This window comes from Thunnus albacares, chromosome 18, assembly GCF_914725855.1.
Source record: "Thunnus albacares chromosome 18, fThuAlb1.1, whole genome shotgun sequence".
Classification (NCBI taxonomy): domain Eukaryota; kingdom Metazoa; phylum Chordata; class Actinopteri; order Scombriformes; family Scombridae; genus Thunnus; species Thunnus albacares.
The window spans coordinates 29,605,601-29,620,087 of NC_058123.1; the positions used below are offsets into that span (position 1 = coordinate 29,605,601).

Here is a 14,487-nt window from a genome sequence, read left to right on the forward strand (position 1 = left end):
ACTCACACACACACACACACACACACACACACACACATGTTGTCCTAGGTCACTTTTGGGGACATAACACAGACTTACATTAATTAATTTCCTGGAGATTTACTCTAACCCTAATCATAACCCCTACTTGCCTAACCCTAACCCTTACCCTAACCTCAACCTAAGCCTAACCTTAACCACTGTCCCAAAAATCAGCATTTTAACAATTGGGGACACGGCTTTGTCCTAGATTGGACACGCCGTCCCCAGTTAACTGGTTTTAGTCTGAAATTTGTCCCCGGAGGTAGCCTATGACAGACAGACACACACACACATACACATACACACACACATGCATATTGTATCTACATCTATATCTACACAAGTTTGCACAGCTATTGTGGTTAGGAGATTGCACTGACTTCCATTCATTGTGGACAGCCTAACCCAAACCCTAACCTTAACCAGGAGCTCAGAAATGACATTTTGCCTCATTAAGACCGGGCTTTGGTCCCCATGAGGACTACTGGTCCCAACAAGGTCAGTGTTTATACCGGAAAAGGTCCCAATGAGGTAACTAAAATGCACACACACTCAGCACATTCAATTTGAAATAAAATAATGGATACCACATTAAAGTCTCAGCTTTAATGTGAGTAGGTTTACATCTATATAGAAAACTGTGTGGGGAAATACAGCCCTTATAACACATAGTGCTCAAAGTTTAGGGGTTCAAAAGTAATTGAACAGATACATGTAAAGTCAAACAAAATCATCATATTTCAAATTTAGTGGAAAATCGTTTGCAGTCAATGACTGGCTAAAGTTTTGGAGCCATAGACATCAGCAGATAGACGCTTTGTATCATCCTTGGTAATGCTCTTCCAGGACTTCACTGTAGACACCTTGCAGAATGCTCCTGTATACCTCTGCTTTCATCCTGTTGCTTCTGTTAGTAGTGAAATCATCAATAACTGCCAGTCTGCCAGTTCCACTGGCAGCCATACATGCCCTGCCAAGCCATAACAGAATAACCACCACATTTGACAGATGAGGTGCTATGCTTTGACTCATGAGCTGTTCCTTTTTTTCTCCACACTTTCCTCTTTCCATAATTTTGAGATAGGTTGATTTTTGTTTTATTGGTCTATAGAACTTTGTTCCAGAAATCTACGGTCCAAAAACAGCTGCTGGCAGTCCTTGTCAGATATCTGTAAGAAAAACAGAGGCTCTAAATCAGTGAACTTTTCATCAACAGAACATGCATATGAAAGTAATGTTATCAAATTGACAGATATATGTAGCTCTGGCCACAAAGTTTTTCTGATTGTGGCTGAGCATTAAAATGACAAGGTGACCTTGCTAACTTGGTACTTCAATGATGGTATTAATAGTAAAATATCTGGTCTTTTTTAAGTGTTTAAAGAAGAGCCAAGCTGATACATCAGTATCAGCTATTATCATCCAATTTTATTTCTTATTGCAGATATAATGGTATTTGCATATGATAGGTGATAACACATTTAAGTGTAGAAATTCATAAGATGTAGTCATGGTAGTTTAGAAACAGTGTCTCCATTACATAGTCTGTCCACCAGAGAGCACTGGCAACTTTATTTTTACACTGTAAAATGCCCCACTCACTGCATATCTTGGTCACAACTGTTTAATAACCCTTTTCAATAATGTTTGTTTTACGTGTTTATTGTTAAAGAACAAATATCATGTAATTTCATAGTATTGCACCATTAGGGTCTATTCTATTCTCTTTGGTTATTCAACAGTGCTTTAATATACTGCACACAGTGTATATTACATACAATAAAATACTCTGACAAACTATAGTCGACAATATGTAGGATATGTATACTTATATAGGAAAGAAAGATGATGCTATGTTTGTACATGTTATGTGCATGAAAATGCTCAAAAACTCAAAAAAAAAGGTGTGTACAATGTTTTAGAGGATAGCGTTGAGTACTTTGAGTTCAGGTGGGCTATGGGCTTGAAATACCTTTCTCCAGCCAAAATGTTGTTAGTTGTGAGACTTTGTGGTCTGTGATGCATGAGGTTGTATTTAGTGTTCTGCCAGGTGAAGAGTGTGTCTTGAATTGAGGGAGTCCCTGAGAATAGCCTGTACTTTGCTCCTGCAGTGGTCAGTATACAGACACTCTATGCTTGGGAGACATGAGCAAGTGATTCTTTCTGCAGTTTGAAATATAATGATGACCTCATGTTATGATTCACTAAATTATATACAATTTGCCATATCCTAGTGGTTTCTATGTTTAGTCTGTTACTTCTCAAAACAAACTTTTCACCCATCATCTGTCTGACAGGGCAGTCATTCTTCAGTTTGACATAGCCAACCATCCTGTCTGCTGTTGACTGCGTCTTGTGTGTTCACTCTCTTATTGAAAAGAAGATGACCACACACTAAACTCCAATAACTTTATTGTATGACCGACATTATGACCACAAGTCTTTCTCAAGGGAGTTCAATACAAGTGTCAGCCTTATACACACACACACACACACGCACGCACATGCACACACACACACACACACACATATATATGTTTTGGGTTGTCATGCTGCAGAAGAAATTTACCTCCTTGATGGTATTGCATCATGTCTCATATAAAGTGAAGTGTCAGGGAAAATATACAGTATTTGTAATATTTTTTTTTCTTGTTTGACTTTTTTTGTTTTGTTTTCCAAACAATTAACCTCAACATTTGGGAAAATTATGGTTAAGAAAGTTAAGTCCATATGGCTTCATATAATTATGGCTTGATTAGTATTGCTTCTGCCTATGTTAGAGTTAGTATGCTAGAGACAGTAAACATTAATACAATGGATAGGCATTTTCATTCAAACAGGCATCTTAACTTAACACATAAGCAGAGAACCTGGTATGCAGCAGCCATCTTAACTTTTAACCTCCAGATCCACAAGTGGCATTGAACTTTACACTAGCGATCCAACAGGGACCCCTGCAGGTGTTAAGCAGTATGAGCAAATGAATTGGATCGGTAATAGGTTGTCCCCCTAACCACATATATTAAACCATCTGGGTTGAATGTACACAAAAAATAAACAATTAAATACATCATGATACAGAGTATATTGCAGCGGATCATTTATGCATTTTGTTACTGTTATACATTTGTATTTTCTGAATTTGTTTTGAGCTCAGTTATATCTTTTTAATTATTTTCTTTTTTTGATCTTGTACAGTTGAAGTCAGAAGTTTACATACACTGAGGTTGAAGTCATTAAAACTCATTTTTTAACCACTCCACGGATTTCATGTTTACAAACTATAGTTTTGGCAAGTTGGTCAGGGCATCTACTTTGCACATGACGAAAGTCATTTTTCCAACAATTGTTTACAGACAGATTATTTCAATTATCATTCATTATATCACAATTCTAGTGAGTCAGAAGTTTACATACACTAAGTTGACTGTGCCTTTAAACAGCTTGGAAAATTCCAGAAAATGGTGTCATAGCTTTGGAACCTTCTGATAGGCTAACATCATAGGAAAATCAAAAGAAATCAGCCAAGACCTCAGAAAAAAATTGTGGACTACCACAAGTCTGGTTCATCCTTGGGAGCAATTTCCAACACCTGAAGGTAACACGTTCAGGAAGGAGACGCATTCTGTCCCCTAGAGATGGACGTATTTTGGTGCGAAAAGTGCAAATCAATCCCAGAACAACAGCAAAGGACCTTGTGAAGATGATGGAGGAAACAGGTACAAAAGTATCTATATCCACAGTAAAACAAGTCCTATATCAACATAACCTGAAAGACCACTCAGCAAGGAAGAAGCCACTGCTCCAAAACCGCCATAAAAAAGCCAGACTACAGTTTGCAACTGCACATGGGGACAAAGATCTTACTTTTTGAAGAAATGTCCTCTGGTCTGAAGTTTGGCCATAATGACCATCATTATGTTTGGAGGCAAAAGAGGGAGGCTTGCAAGACAAAGAGCACCATCCCAACCATGAGGCACAGGGGTGGCATCATCATGTTGTGGGGGTGCTTTGTTGCAGGAGGGACTGGTGCACTTCACAAAATAGATGGCATCATGAGGAAGGACAATTATGTGGCTATGTTGAAACAACATCTCAAGATATCAGCTAGGAAGTTAAAGCTTGGTTGCAAATGGGTCTTCCAAATGGACAATGACCACAAGCATACTTCCAAAGTTGTGGCAAAAAAGTCAAGATATATTGAAGTAGCCATCACAATCCAATAGAAAATATGTGGGCAGAACTGAAAAAGCATGTGTAAGTAAGGAGGCCTACAAACCTGACTCAGTTAAACCAGTTCTGTTAGGACGAATGGGCCAAAATTCCAGCAACCTTTTGTGAGAAGCTTGTGGAAGGCTACCTGAAATGTTTGACCCAAGTTGAAGAATTTAAAGGCAATGCTTACAAATACGAAGTGTATGTAAACTTCTGACCCACTGGGAATGTGATGAAAGAAATAAAAGCTGAAATAAATCAGTTCTTCTACGATTACTCTGACATTTCACATTCTTAAAATAAAGTAGTGATCCTAACTGAACTAAGACAGGGAATGTTTCCTACAGTTAAATGTCAGGAATTGTGAAAAACTGAGTTTCAATGGATTGGCTAAAGTTTACGTAAACTTCAAACTTCAACTGTACATACTAACTAGCTAGTTACATGCATACATACCAAGTAAAAAACTAGCATTGGAAAAGGATTTACTTTTTAAACATTTATTTTGCAAACATCTCTGTAATAAAATACAGGGAATGGGTAACATTTTAAATATCTATTTCTCAAACACAACTTTAGTAAAAACACAGAACTATAAACATTTTGAGAATTAACTGTTTTGAGCAGTCTTGTCAGGGAAATGAGAAGCAAGATTTGTGAAATAAAGTAATTCTTTTGGTCACGAGTTTGTAAATGTTAATGACCTTGTTATGGTCAATTGAGATGTCCCTCTCAATGCACAACAGCAGAAGATCGGAAGGTTTTCCTTCTCCACATCTGTTTCAGCTTCAGTTTGGAGAATGATTGCTTGACTGATGCAGTTGTCACTGGCAATGTAGCATTTATTTTGAATGATTTTGTCAGCTTTGGAAAGACTGCATCCACATCATGTTCTTTAAGGCACGTAAGCATAGCTTGGACATTGCTGATAGGGAGAGCATACTGTCTTCCTCCATGTCATAGAATTGGCAAACATCATTGAAAGATTGGGCAGCTCTGTCATTTGTCATGCCTTTCCTGTTGCTTGGGGTGGTAAGGCACTGACACACAGCACTAGAACTGCACTAGCATTCTAGCCTTTGTCATATACAGACAGGTGACAAATTAAAGGAAAAAATGGTACAGGCCTCGATGCTTGATCCCTACAGTGAGGGGATCTGGTGGCTCTTTTATGCTGGGGGCAACATTTTTCTGGCATGCTTTGGGTCCATTTGAGGGAAGGGTCACTGCAAATAAATACAAAGTTGTTCTGAGTGATCACCTTTATCCTATGATGAAACATTTCTATCCTGATAACAGTGGTCTTTCCAGGATGAGAATGTCCCCATCCATAGGGTACGAGGGGTCACTGAATGGTTTGATGAGTATCAAAATGATGTGAATCATGTGCTATGGCCTTCGCCACCAGACCTCAACCCAACTGAACACCCATGGGAGATTTTGGACCGACGTGTTAGACAGCACGCTCCACTCTGTTGGTAGCTGGCAGTAGTGTCATCCCAGTCTCTGCCTCATCCACCTCAAAGCAAGCAAAGAAGTGGTTGAGCTCCTCATCTAGAGAGTCACTGCTGCTGGTGGGTGGGTCCTTGCTGCCTTTGTAGTTGGTGATGTGCTGGGTGCCTTGCCACACACGACGGGGGTCTGCGCTGGTGAAGTGGTACTCTATCTAGTCTTCTCTAACTAAGTATATTTACTTACAGAAATTCTAAGGTACTTGTATTTTACTTGAGTATTTTGATTTTCTGCTACTTTATACCTCTACTCCACTACATTTTTACTCATTACTACATTTGTGACAATTTAATTTACTAGTTACTTTGTAATGAAACCTTTCAAAATAAGCTTGTGTAGCACAATTCAGAGATTTATATATATATATATATATATATATATATATATATACATACACATACACACGCGCACACACACATATATATTTATATATATATATATACACATACATACATACATACACACACACACACACATATATATATGTGTGTGTGTGTGTGTTACAGTAAATCACACACATATATATATATATATATAAAGTATATATATGTTATACAGTAAATCTATATATGAGCAAATAAAACATGATGTCAAATAAACCACCCAGAAGTATAGAAAAGCATTTGATTTAGCTCCACCTCAACCAGCTACAAATTATTATTATTATTATTATTATTATTATTATTATTATTATTATTATTATTATTATTATTATAGAGCTAGTTGCAAGTAGATGTTTATTCATTAAATTACAGTACACTACATTTTGGCCAATGAAGCTTCATCTTAAAACAATATTTGAAATTTTTGATGTAAGAGATGTAACTACACTTGACTGACTGACTATTTATAAGCTGTTTGTAATATCTGTCTTTATATTATAAACTGACATCAGTCAGAAAACTGTATGTAGATACTGTACCAACTTATTGTAGGCTGTAGTCCTTTAACATTGAGCATTGTGAATCACTTTGTAACCTTGTTTAGAAAGGTGCTTTATAAATGAAGATTTTTATGTATTTATTTATTATTTGCAGTAGTAGTATAAACATGAAATATATCAGATTTGGTTGTAAATTCATGTAAAAATCTACGGCGTAATGAACTGACGCACCTAAATGCCTCACACGCATTGTGGATGACGACATACATTTTATATGAGCTGTGAGCGCTCTGCTGAAGCCAAGAGTCATTGGCTAAAAATTGGAAAATGCTGCGTTCCGATTGGCTGCAGTGGCTGTCATTTAATCTCACACTGCCAATACACTTAACCACTGACCTACTAACACAGATCCATGAGTCAGGAGCCACCTTGAGAGGAAAAAGCCAAAGGAGGAGAGCTAGGTACTTCGCAACTTGTAGGATTTTACTCACACAGTTATTTCCTTATAAGCTGATGGATAAACTGTTTTGTTTACCCGTGCTTGATACGTGGTGGAAAACGAGACCAACCATTCCAGCCAGTTGGTAGCAAAGGTACAGTTGTGATTTAAGGTTTACATAAAGCCAACCTTATCTTAAGACCTAGTGTTTGAAAGATTTCTGCGGAATGGTGTTGTGTTTACGAGCTCTGATGAACGCCCCAGAATCACCGCAGCGCACAGCTAGCTTGTATTTCTGTGTTCTGTAGCTAACCTTTTCTTGCCTAAAACTCGTTTTAAACTTAGAGAAACTGTTAACCACGTTATGATTCACATGGAAGGTATAACCAAGCTCAAGTTCGAGGTAATGTGTATTTCTCGGTCGGTTGTTAATATAATTATATTGTATTGTATTAGTTGTTCGCCTGAGCGTAGCTGATAAAAGCAGGATAATGGCCGGTATTAGGGACATGTATTGAATTTATTCAGGCACGTAGGCCTACCAGTAGCAGGAGTTCACAGATTGCGACACAGTGTTGTAACCCAAAAATCGATGTGGCTGGCTGTATCAAAGCCTCATGGCAGCTGTCCGTGTGTGACTGTAACGAGTTAGTAAGTTATTTATCTAAGTAACAAAGTCACATTCTCTACACTGTAGTTTATCCTAACACTGTAAGGGCGTAGATAGACCCCACGCTGTCATGAGTAAGCAAGGCAATGATGTCATGTAACAGAGTGAATGCCCACATTGTCTCAGTGCAGCCTGTTACACATAGAGGTTATTATCTAATGTATATATACTGTATATATATTGAGATATACTTACTTATACACACACACACACATACGCACGCACACACACACACACACGCACAAAGCGGAGTAAACATAGGCCTGTATTGTTGTTGCCACACAGGCAAATATTGCATAATGTCTGCAGCCATAGAAATTGCTGGCAGTCAGGGGACGGGGGGGGGGGGGGGGGGGGGGTGCGCGGAGTTTATTGTGTAATCCGGACACAATGAAGGAATCTGGGGCAATAGGACGTGTTGAGGGGCCGCTGCTGCGGGGCCAACCCCTGCGTACATCGACCAGGTCCGGCCAGCCGCGGCTGAACCGACGGTGAACGTTGTTGTAATATAACCACCCATTTTTGTCACGTGTGTTCCAAATTTAGTCTTGATGTCATATGTTGCCTCGTTAGAAAAGACAAAAGGGAGTGATCATCCTCGCATCACAACAGCCATGTTGTGCAAAATCTGAAGATCTGTAAAACCTCTTCCCACTGATCTATGAATATAGACAAAGAAAACTATCTTTAGAGTGGACTACACACCTATGGCTGCTATTTCAAGTGATAAAATTGTGTTGTGTGAATTTGAAACAATTTCTCAGAATTGAAAGTTCTGAGATCGAGATTAATATCACATTAAACCATTAAAAGACACAAGTGAATTTCAGTCAGCTTATAGATTTAACCTATACATGAGTTAGTTATTAAACATGTATTGACCTTAATCATTTACTTCCTAAATGTAGACCTGCACCAAGGACAAAATGAGAATGTTCAGATATATATTTGGGAAAATTTACCACACCTTTAATCTCCTGTATTATATACTGACATCTATCTGCAGCAGACATAATTAACATTAGTTATGTGAGAGCGTGTGTAATGCAGGTCTCAGGTTACAGGCTGTGTGTTTCTGTGTTTGAGCCTGCACTGGGCCACGTGTTATGATTACAGCTGTAGGTAGTCCTTTGTTCCTTCCTCTCTGGATATACGGGAGCTTGGAAGCCCAAAGCAGGCTGAGTTGCCTGTTTAAGTACCACTCCACTGGAAAGCAATATTTTAAACCCAGGAGTAGAGGTTACTTCAAAACTTTAAGGTGATAATTGGCTATACTAATGTATTACTACTGTATTTATACTTTATCTACTAACTTCAGTGCTTAACTGTAATTTTAAGAAGCAAAAAAGAAGATTTAAGTACAATCAGGAAGAGTGCAAGGGGTTTGAATCTTAAGATGCTGTTAATTCTCAATATGTTTGACAATCCTTGTTATCTATTACACACATACCAATGGTATATCACTAGATGAACCTTATTTCAAACCCTCTGTGACTGCTATTAAAATTTCAGAAATAATGAAAAATGCCAACCACAACTTCCCAGAGCCCACAGTTCTTCAAATAGCTTTTTTATCTGACAAACAGCCTAAAACCCAAAGATATTCAGTTTAATGTAATGTAAGACAAGGAAAAGCAGCGAATCCCCTCATTCTGGCATTGTTAGCTAAAAATCAGTTAAACAGTTAAGGATTAATCAATTACCAAAATTAGGAATGCAAATTTTATGCTATTTCCTTAATCGATAGTCAGCCACATTAACAATCAATAATCGATTAATCATTAACAATATATGAAAAAAAGTGGATGTTTTTCCAGATGAGAAATGTTTTTTACCCACTGATGTGACCTTGACGCATAGTCAGAGTACATTAGGAATTTAAAGAACTGTAAAAAATATGTAAAATTTTACTTGAAATAAAAATTGAAGTTATTAACTCAAAAGCAATACACATTCATTACAGAACAAGTAAAAATATCAAATGCTATATAGATACAGATAATGCTATCAAATTTATATAAAACCACAGATTTTTGGAATCATAGTGTATTTTTGTATCAGACTCTGGACCATATATTTTGATACATATTGAATCATTACCTACTCTAGCTGAAATACTTTACAATATCATTGACTTGAACTGGATGTTTGTAGGAATGGGGGTTTTTAGTGGCAACTTAATGGATGTTTATCTACAACTTGAAAATGAGAAAAGCTGCATAATTCATGAAATGTTTATTAAATGTATCTACTGTCTGTCCTGATTCAGAACCACGAATCTGATCAGATTCAAATGTTTACATGATATGAATCTGAAGTTAAACTGGCAGATTCTTAAACTGACACGAGGTGATCAGCTGATTTTTTCTCTAGAGAAAAGTCTCCACTCTGAAATTACAAAATACTCAGTCCACTGGGAACCAAATCCAAAATGGTACTGGCTATTGGAAAATATCCCTAGATGTTTGTCCCCACTTGATACTGACATTTAAAACCTCTCATTGTCTGTTTTTCCATTCCATATTCACTCCACAGATTTCCTCAAGTCCAGTGGATTAATCCAATGTGGATGTTACTATTACTGTATACAGGCATCATGGTGTACAGTTAAAGTCCTCTGAGCATATTGGCAGTAGCAAACGAAGATAATATGCAATCAATCAAGCAAGAGGTGGACTCCAGTGAGTCCTACAGTGGAGATGATGCCCTTGTCCTGGCTGTGGCCTTACAAGGGGCTAACAGAGACCTGATGGGCCACAAAATCTCTGCTATGCCGTTCAAGGCTAAAACTACCTGTCGCAGAAAAAGGGAGTTTATCCCAGATGAGAAGAAAGACACTGTTTACTGGGAGAGGCGACGCAAAAACAATGAGGCGGCCAAGCGCTCAAGGGAGAAGCGGCGCATCAACGACATGGTGCTTGAGAACAAGCTGATGGCGCTGGGAGAGGAAAACGCCTCCCTCAAGGCTGAGCTGCTGTCATTGAAGCTGAAGTTTGGTCTGGTGAGCTCAGCAGCATATGCCCAGGAAGTCCAGAAGTTATCCACCACCACCACCCTCTTCCAAGAGTTTGTCACACCTAATGCTGGTCACAGTTCTTCCAACAGGGATTTGGAACCTCTTCACCTACGCAGCAGCTGCATATCAGTCATCAAGCATTCACCTCACATACCAGAGACATGTACCGCATCTCAGGGTAGCTTTAGTATCTGCAGGAACACAGAGGTCAAGCAAGAACCAGCAGAGAACGGCAGCTATGCACAGGAGAGGAGTAGTCCCTATGAACTCTATAGGAACTACATGGCCAGCCCTTTGTCTAGAGTCTACTCCCAGCCTGCTTCATTCCTGCAGATCACCAGGTCATCCAGTAACTCCCCCAGGAGCTCTGACGACGGTGCTGTTAGCAAATCATCAGATGGAGAGGATGAGCAGCAGGTCCCCAAAGGCTTGATGCCATCTGTAGCTGACCCAAGAAGTGTCATTGTCTCCACACACAAAGTGCCAGATGCTAATTCCTCAGCTTTGCCCCATAAACTGAGGATCAAAGCCAGAAGCATCCAAATCAAAGTGGAGGCCATCGACCCTGAATACGAGTCGTCCGGAAAGTCCTCCTCTCCCGTCAACGTTTTAGATAGAGGATGCTATCAGACCAGTCAGGACTCTTCAGAGTGCACTGAGTCCTCTCTGTGCCCTTTGTCAGTACAGGTCACCAACATGCAAGACTGGACCCACCGGTCTGAGCAGTGGCATAAAAGCAGCACAGAAACACTGCAGGATGGCTGCAAGAGCAGCAGCCGAAGTCTGAGCCCCGTCTCAAGCAAAACCATTGTGGATGTAAAAGAACCTTCCTATGCACACTCAGACGCTGAGGACTTGTATCTAAAACAGGGCCTTGCCAACCTGTCTGCAAAAGTGGCCTCTCTGAAAAGACTGATCACAACACAAGAAGGGTCTGTGATCGAGTCAACCAAAAGCACCACTGATCATCATGAGTCATTAACAAAAGGTTGTTTCCCTGAATGACCCTTTGTATGTTTTGCATTTCCACTGTATTCGCTGTTGCACTGTGTGGTTGATATTAGAGTTAAGCAATGTTTCAATTACCGTAAATTTTCAAATAAAAAGTGTTCATATAAGCAGGGTCACAAATAATAGCTGCGGTGAGCATGAACAGCTGATGGCTAATGAAGGCTAATTAAAAAACACTGAGAAGGAGAGTTACCTGTATTGTACAATGTCAGAGTCGTGTGATACTCGCTACTCTACTGCTCATAGTTTCTCCTCTTCAACAGAAGTACTGCTTTCATTCACTCATTAAATCCACTTGCTGCTGCTTCTCCTGTTTTTTTTTTTTTTCAACCGCTGTCCAATTACCGTCAAAGAGTCAACACATGCTGCATGTTTTTACATTAAAAGCCTACCAGGAACAGGCAGGATTATGTCCTTAAAGGAAGCTTGGGAGGATTTTAATGTGAAAAATATGTAAAGGTGTGTTGACTTTCGTTAACAACAGCTTTTCAGCCATCAAACAATGGTGAAAAGTGAAAGTGACTGGAATTAATCAGTGAATGAAAATGGATTTTCTGCTTTAAAAAAAATAAAAACTTAGTGAGAGCAGTAGAGGGGTGCGTATGACATGACTGTTTTACTGATCAAGTTAGTGTTGGGGAAATGTACATTATACTAAATGTATCAAGACTACAGGTAAGCATGGAGGAAGTGTTTGCATTAATAGCAAAATAAAACAAGATAAGATCAGACATTTTACTAAAATATGATCAAAAACAAAATGGGAAATTAGATATAAAGACCTGTCAATAATAAATATGTGGTTCTCTCTGCAGGGGAGGTAGCCTAAATGAAGAACTTCAGGCCACTATTTGAGAATTTACAGTAAATCGTTAATCAATGATGTGTGACAGACATGATTAATGTGTAGAGCATTGTTATGTGTGAAGCTTTTATTTTCCTTTTACCAAATGATTCATGACTGCTGTCACTGGGCTCTCTTGCCCATCAGTATACACCTACTGTCACTGAACACTGTTCTGTTTGGATTTTATGGAGCTGGAAAAAGCACCAGTTATGTTAGTACAGCCGGTTCCAACGTGCCCTGCTGCTGTTGTCATTACAGGTCGGGATGTGGGATTTGATTATCTGGGTTTGTAATCTGGTCATTCTTTGCCTTAAAGCTGAAATCAGTCATGTTTTTAATTCATGTAGTATGGTTATTGTATCCACCTGTATGTCAGATTTACAGCGGACACTGGAGCTAGAGACTCTCCTTACTTATGCTGAAGAGCATTGTTGATCAGGATTGTCGGGTTACTTATTAGGACTTTATTTTATGGGTTTGTCATTTTTAAAAGAAATATCCTAAAAAGTATTATGCAATTTGGTACTTATATTAATTGGTACACTTAATTACTTAACTTTTATGAATTACTAATGTGACCTCAGTCAGTGCACAGCAGATCAGTTGATGCAAAAGTGTGAAATTCGTCTCAAGTCAAACATAATTGAATATATATGGACAATAAAGTTTCCAAGAATAAATACATTTATATTTACTTGGGTTTAAATGGAGCTTTTCCTTCAAGGACATTCGTTTTTTCCTCGTAATTAGTACCAAATTGCATATTTTTTTTCAGGAAACTTTCTAGGAATTTTTTTTTAGAAAAACAGACAGCTAAGAAAACCCATGATCATACTCCTGTCCTGGTTGACAACGTTAATGCTGCTCCCCTTCATCACAGCAGTGAACAAAACTGTATTCTTGTTCATGTTGCAGTTAATGACATCATCACTGCATTCCAACAGTGAGCTGAAACATTCACAGACACCACACTACACACTCCATCATCTCTGCTGTAGTTGCAAAAGGTTACAGGTTTTGGCTTTGAGCCAAGTTCAAGTGTAACTTTGAAATAGGCTCCTCTACATTCACTGTTCTCTTGTTTCTTTTGAAAGGAACCCTAAATATTGCCAAATAGCCATTGCTTCTCTTTTGTTTTTTTTTAGTGGATATTTGTTAATTTGTTAAAACTCCAAGGCCAACGATTAAAGCGAGTGTGTGACACTGGCTGGAGAGTGGTGACTACCATCTGAAGGAACTGAGAGGAGTGCAACTGGATTTTATCAATGTCCATGCCAAATAAATCTCTGATGAACAGTTTATTCTGACACATTATATCCTCAAATGTTTGCAATTTGTAGAAAATGAACATTTGTATGATCAAAAAGTCAGCATTATACCCTTACAGTTATTGTAGCTGACAGGGTTTCATCAAATGGCTTATTTATGAATTTCGTATAGCCATTTGGGGATGATTGCATCATACCTTGTCATGACATTCTCTGTAGTCAATGTAAAAGTGTTGACTTCAGTCAGCCTTAGTTGATATGATGTCATATTATGCAGTTCATTTAAAAACAACAGTGTGTTTGCGTTTGTTGTCATAGTCTGGAATATGATGATGGTAGTAACTCCATTTTTCTCAGTAGCCTGAAGTCCAGCTACCTGTATCTGAACACTTTTCTCAAGATTTATTGTAATGGTGAGATTTTGTTTACAATAAATGTCTTGTCACTGAATAATCATGATTTTTCCTGTGTTTTTCTTGATGTTTGCTTATCTCAATCTTAGTTCTAAAATGTAAAATATAGTAAGTTTAAAGGACCAGTGTGTAGGATTTAGTGGCATCTAGCAGTGACATTGCAGATTGCAACCAACTGAACATATGAACCAA

The 14,487-nt window shown here is 38.5% G+C and overlaps 1 protein-coding gene across 3 annotated transcripts; it reads left to right on the forward strand.

The window, feature by feature from the left end:
• The first annotated feature begins 6,994 nt into the window (after nt 1-6,994).
• On the forward strand, nt 6,995-14,335 carry nfil3 (nuclear factor, interleukin 3 regulated). 3 transcript variants are annotated; one of them, XM_044332887.1, is made up of 2 exons: nt 6,995-7,092; nt 10,276-14,335. In XM_044332887.1, the coding sequence occupies exon 2, from the start codon at nt 10,391-10,393 to the stop codon at nt 11,759-11,761; it is 1,371 nt and encodes a 456-aa protein (XP_044188822.1). In that variant the 5' UTR covers nt 6,995-7,092; nt 10,276-10,390; the 3' UTR covers nt 11,762-14,335. The 3 variants fall into 3 exon arrangements, with proteins under 3 accessions (XP_044188822.1, XP_044188821.1, XP_044188823.1); XM_044332886.1 differs by having other exon boundaries at nt 7,020-7,224; XM_044332888.1 differs by lacking the exon at nt 6,995-7,092 and adding an exon at nt 7,281-7,473.
• Nucleotides 14,336-14,487: the final 152 nt, after the last annotated feature.

What these genes read in the sequence shown, in the direction of transcription:
- nfil3 (XM_044332887.1), top strand. Translation starts at nt 10,391, where the DNA reads ATGCAATCAATCAAGCAAGAGGTGGACTCCAGTGAGTCCTACAGTGGA.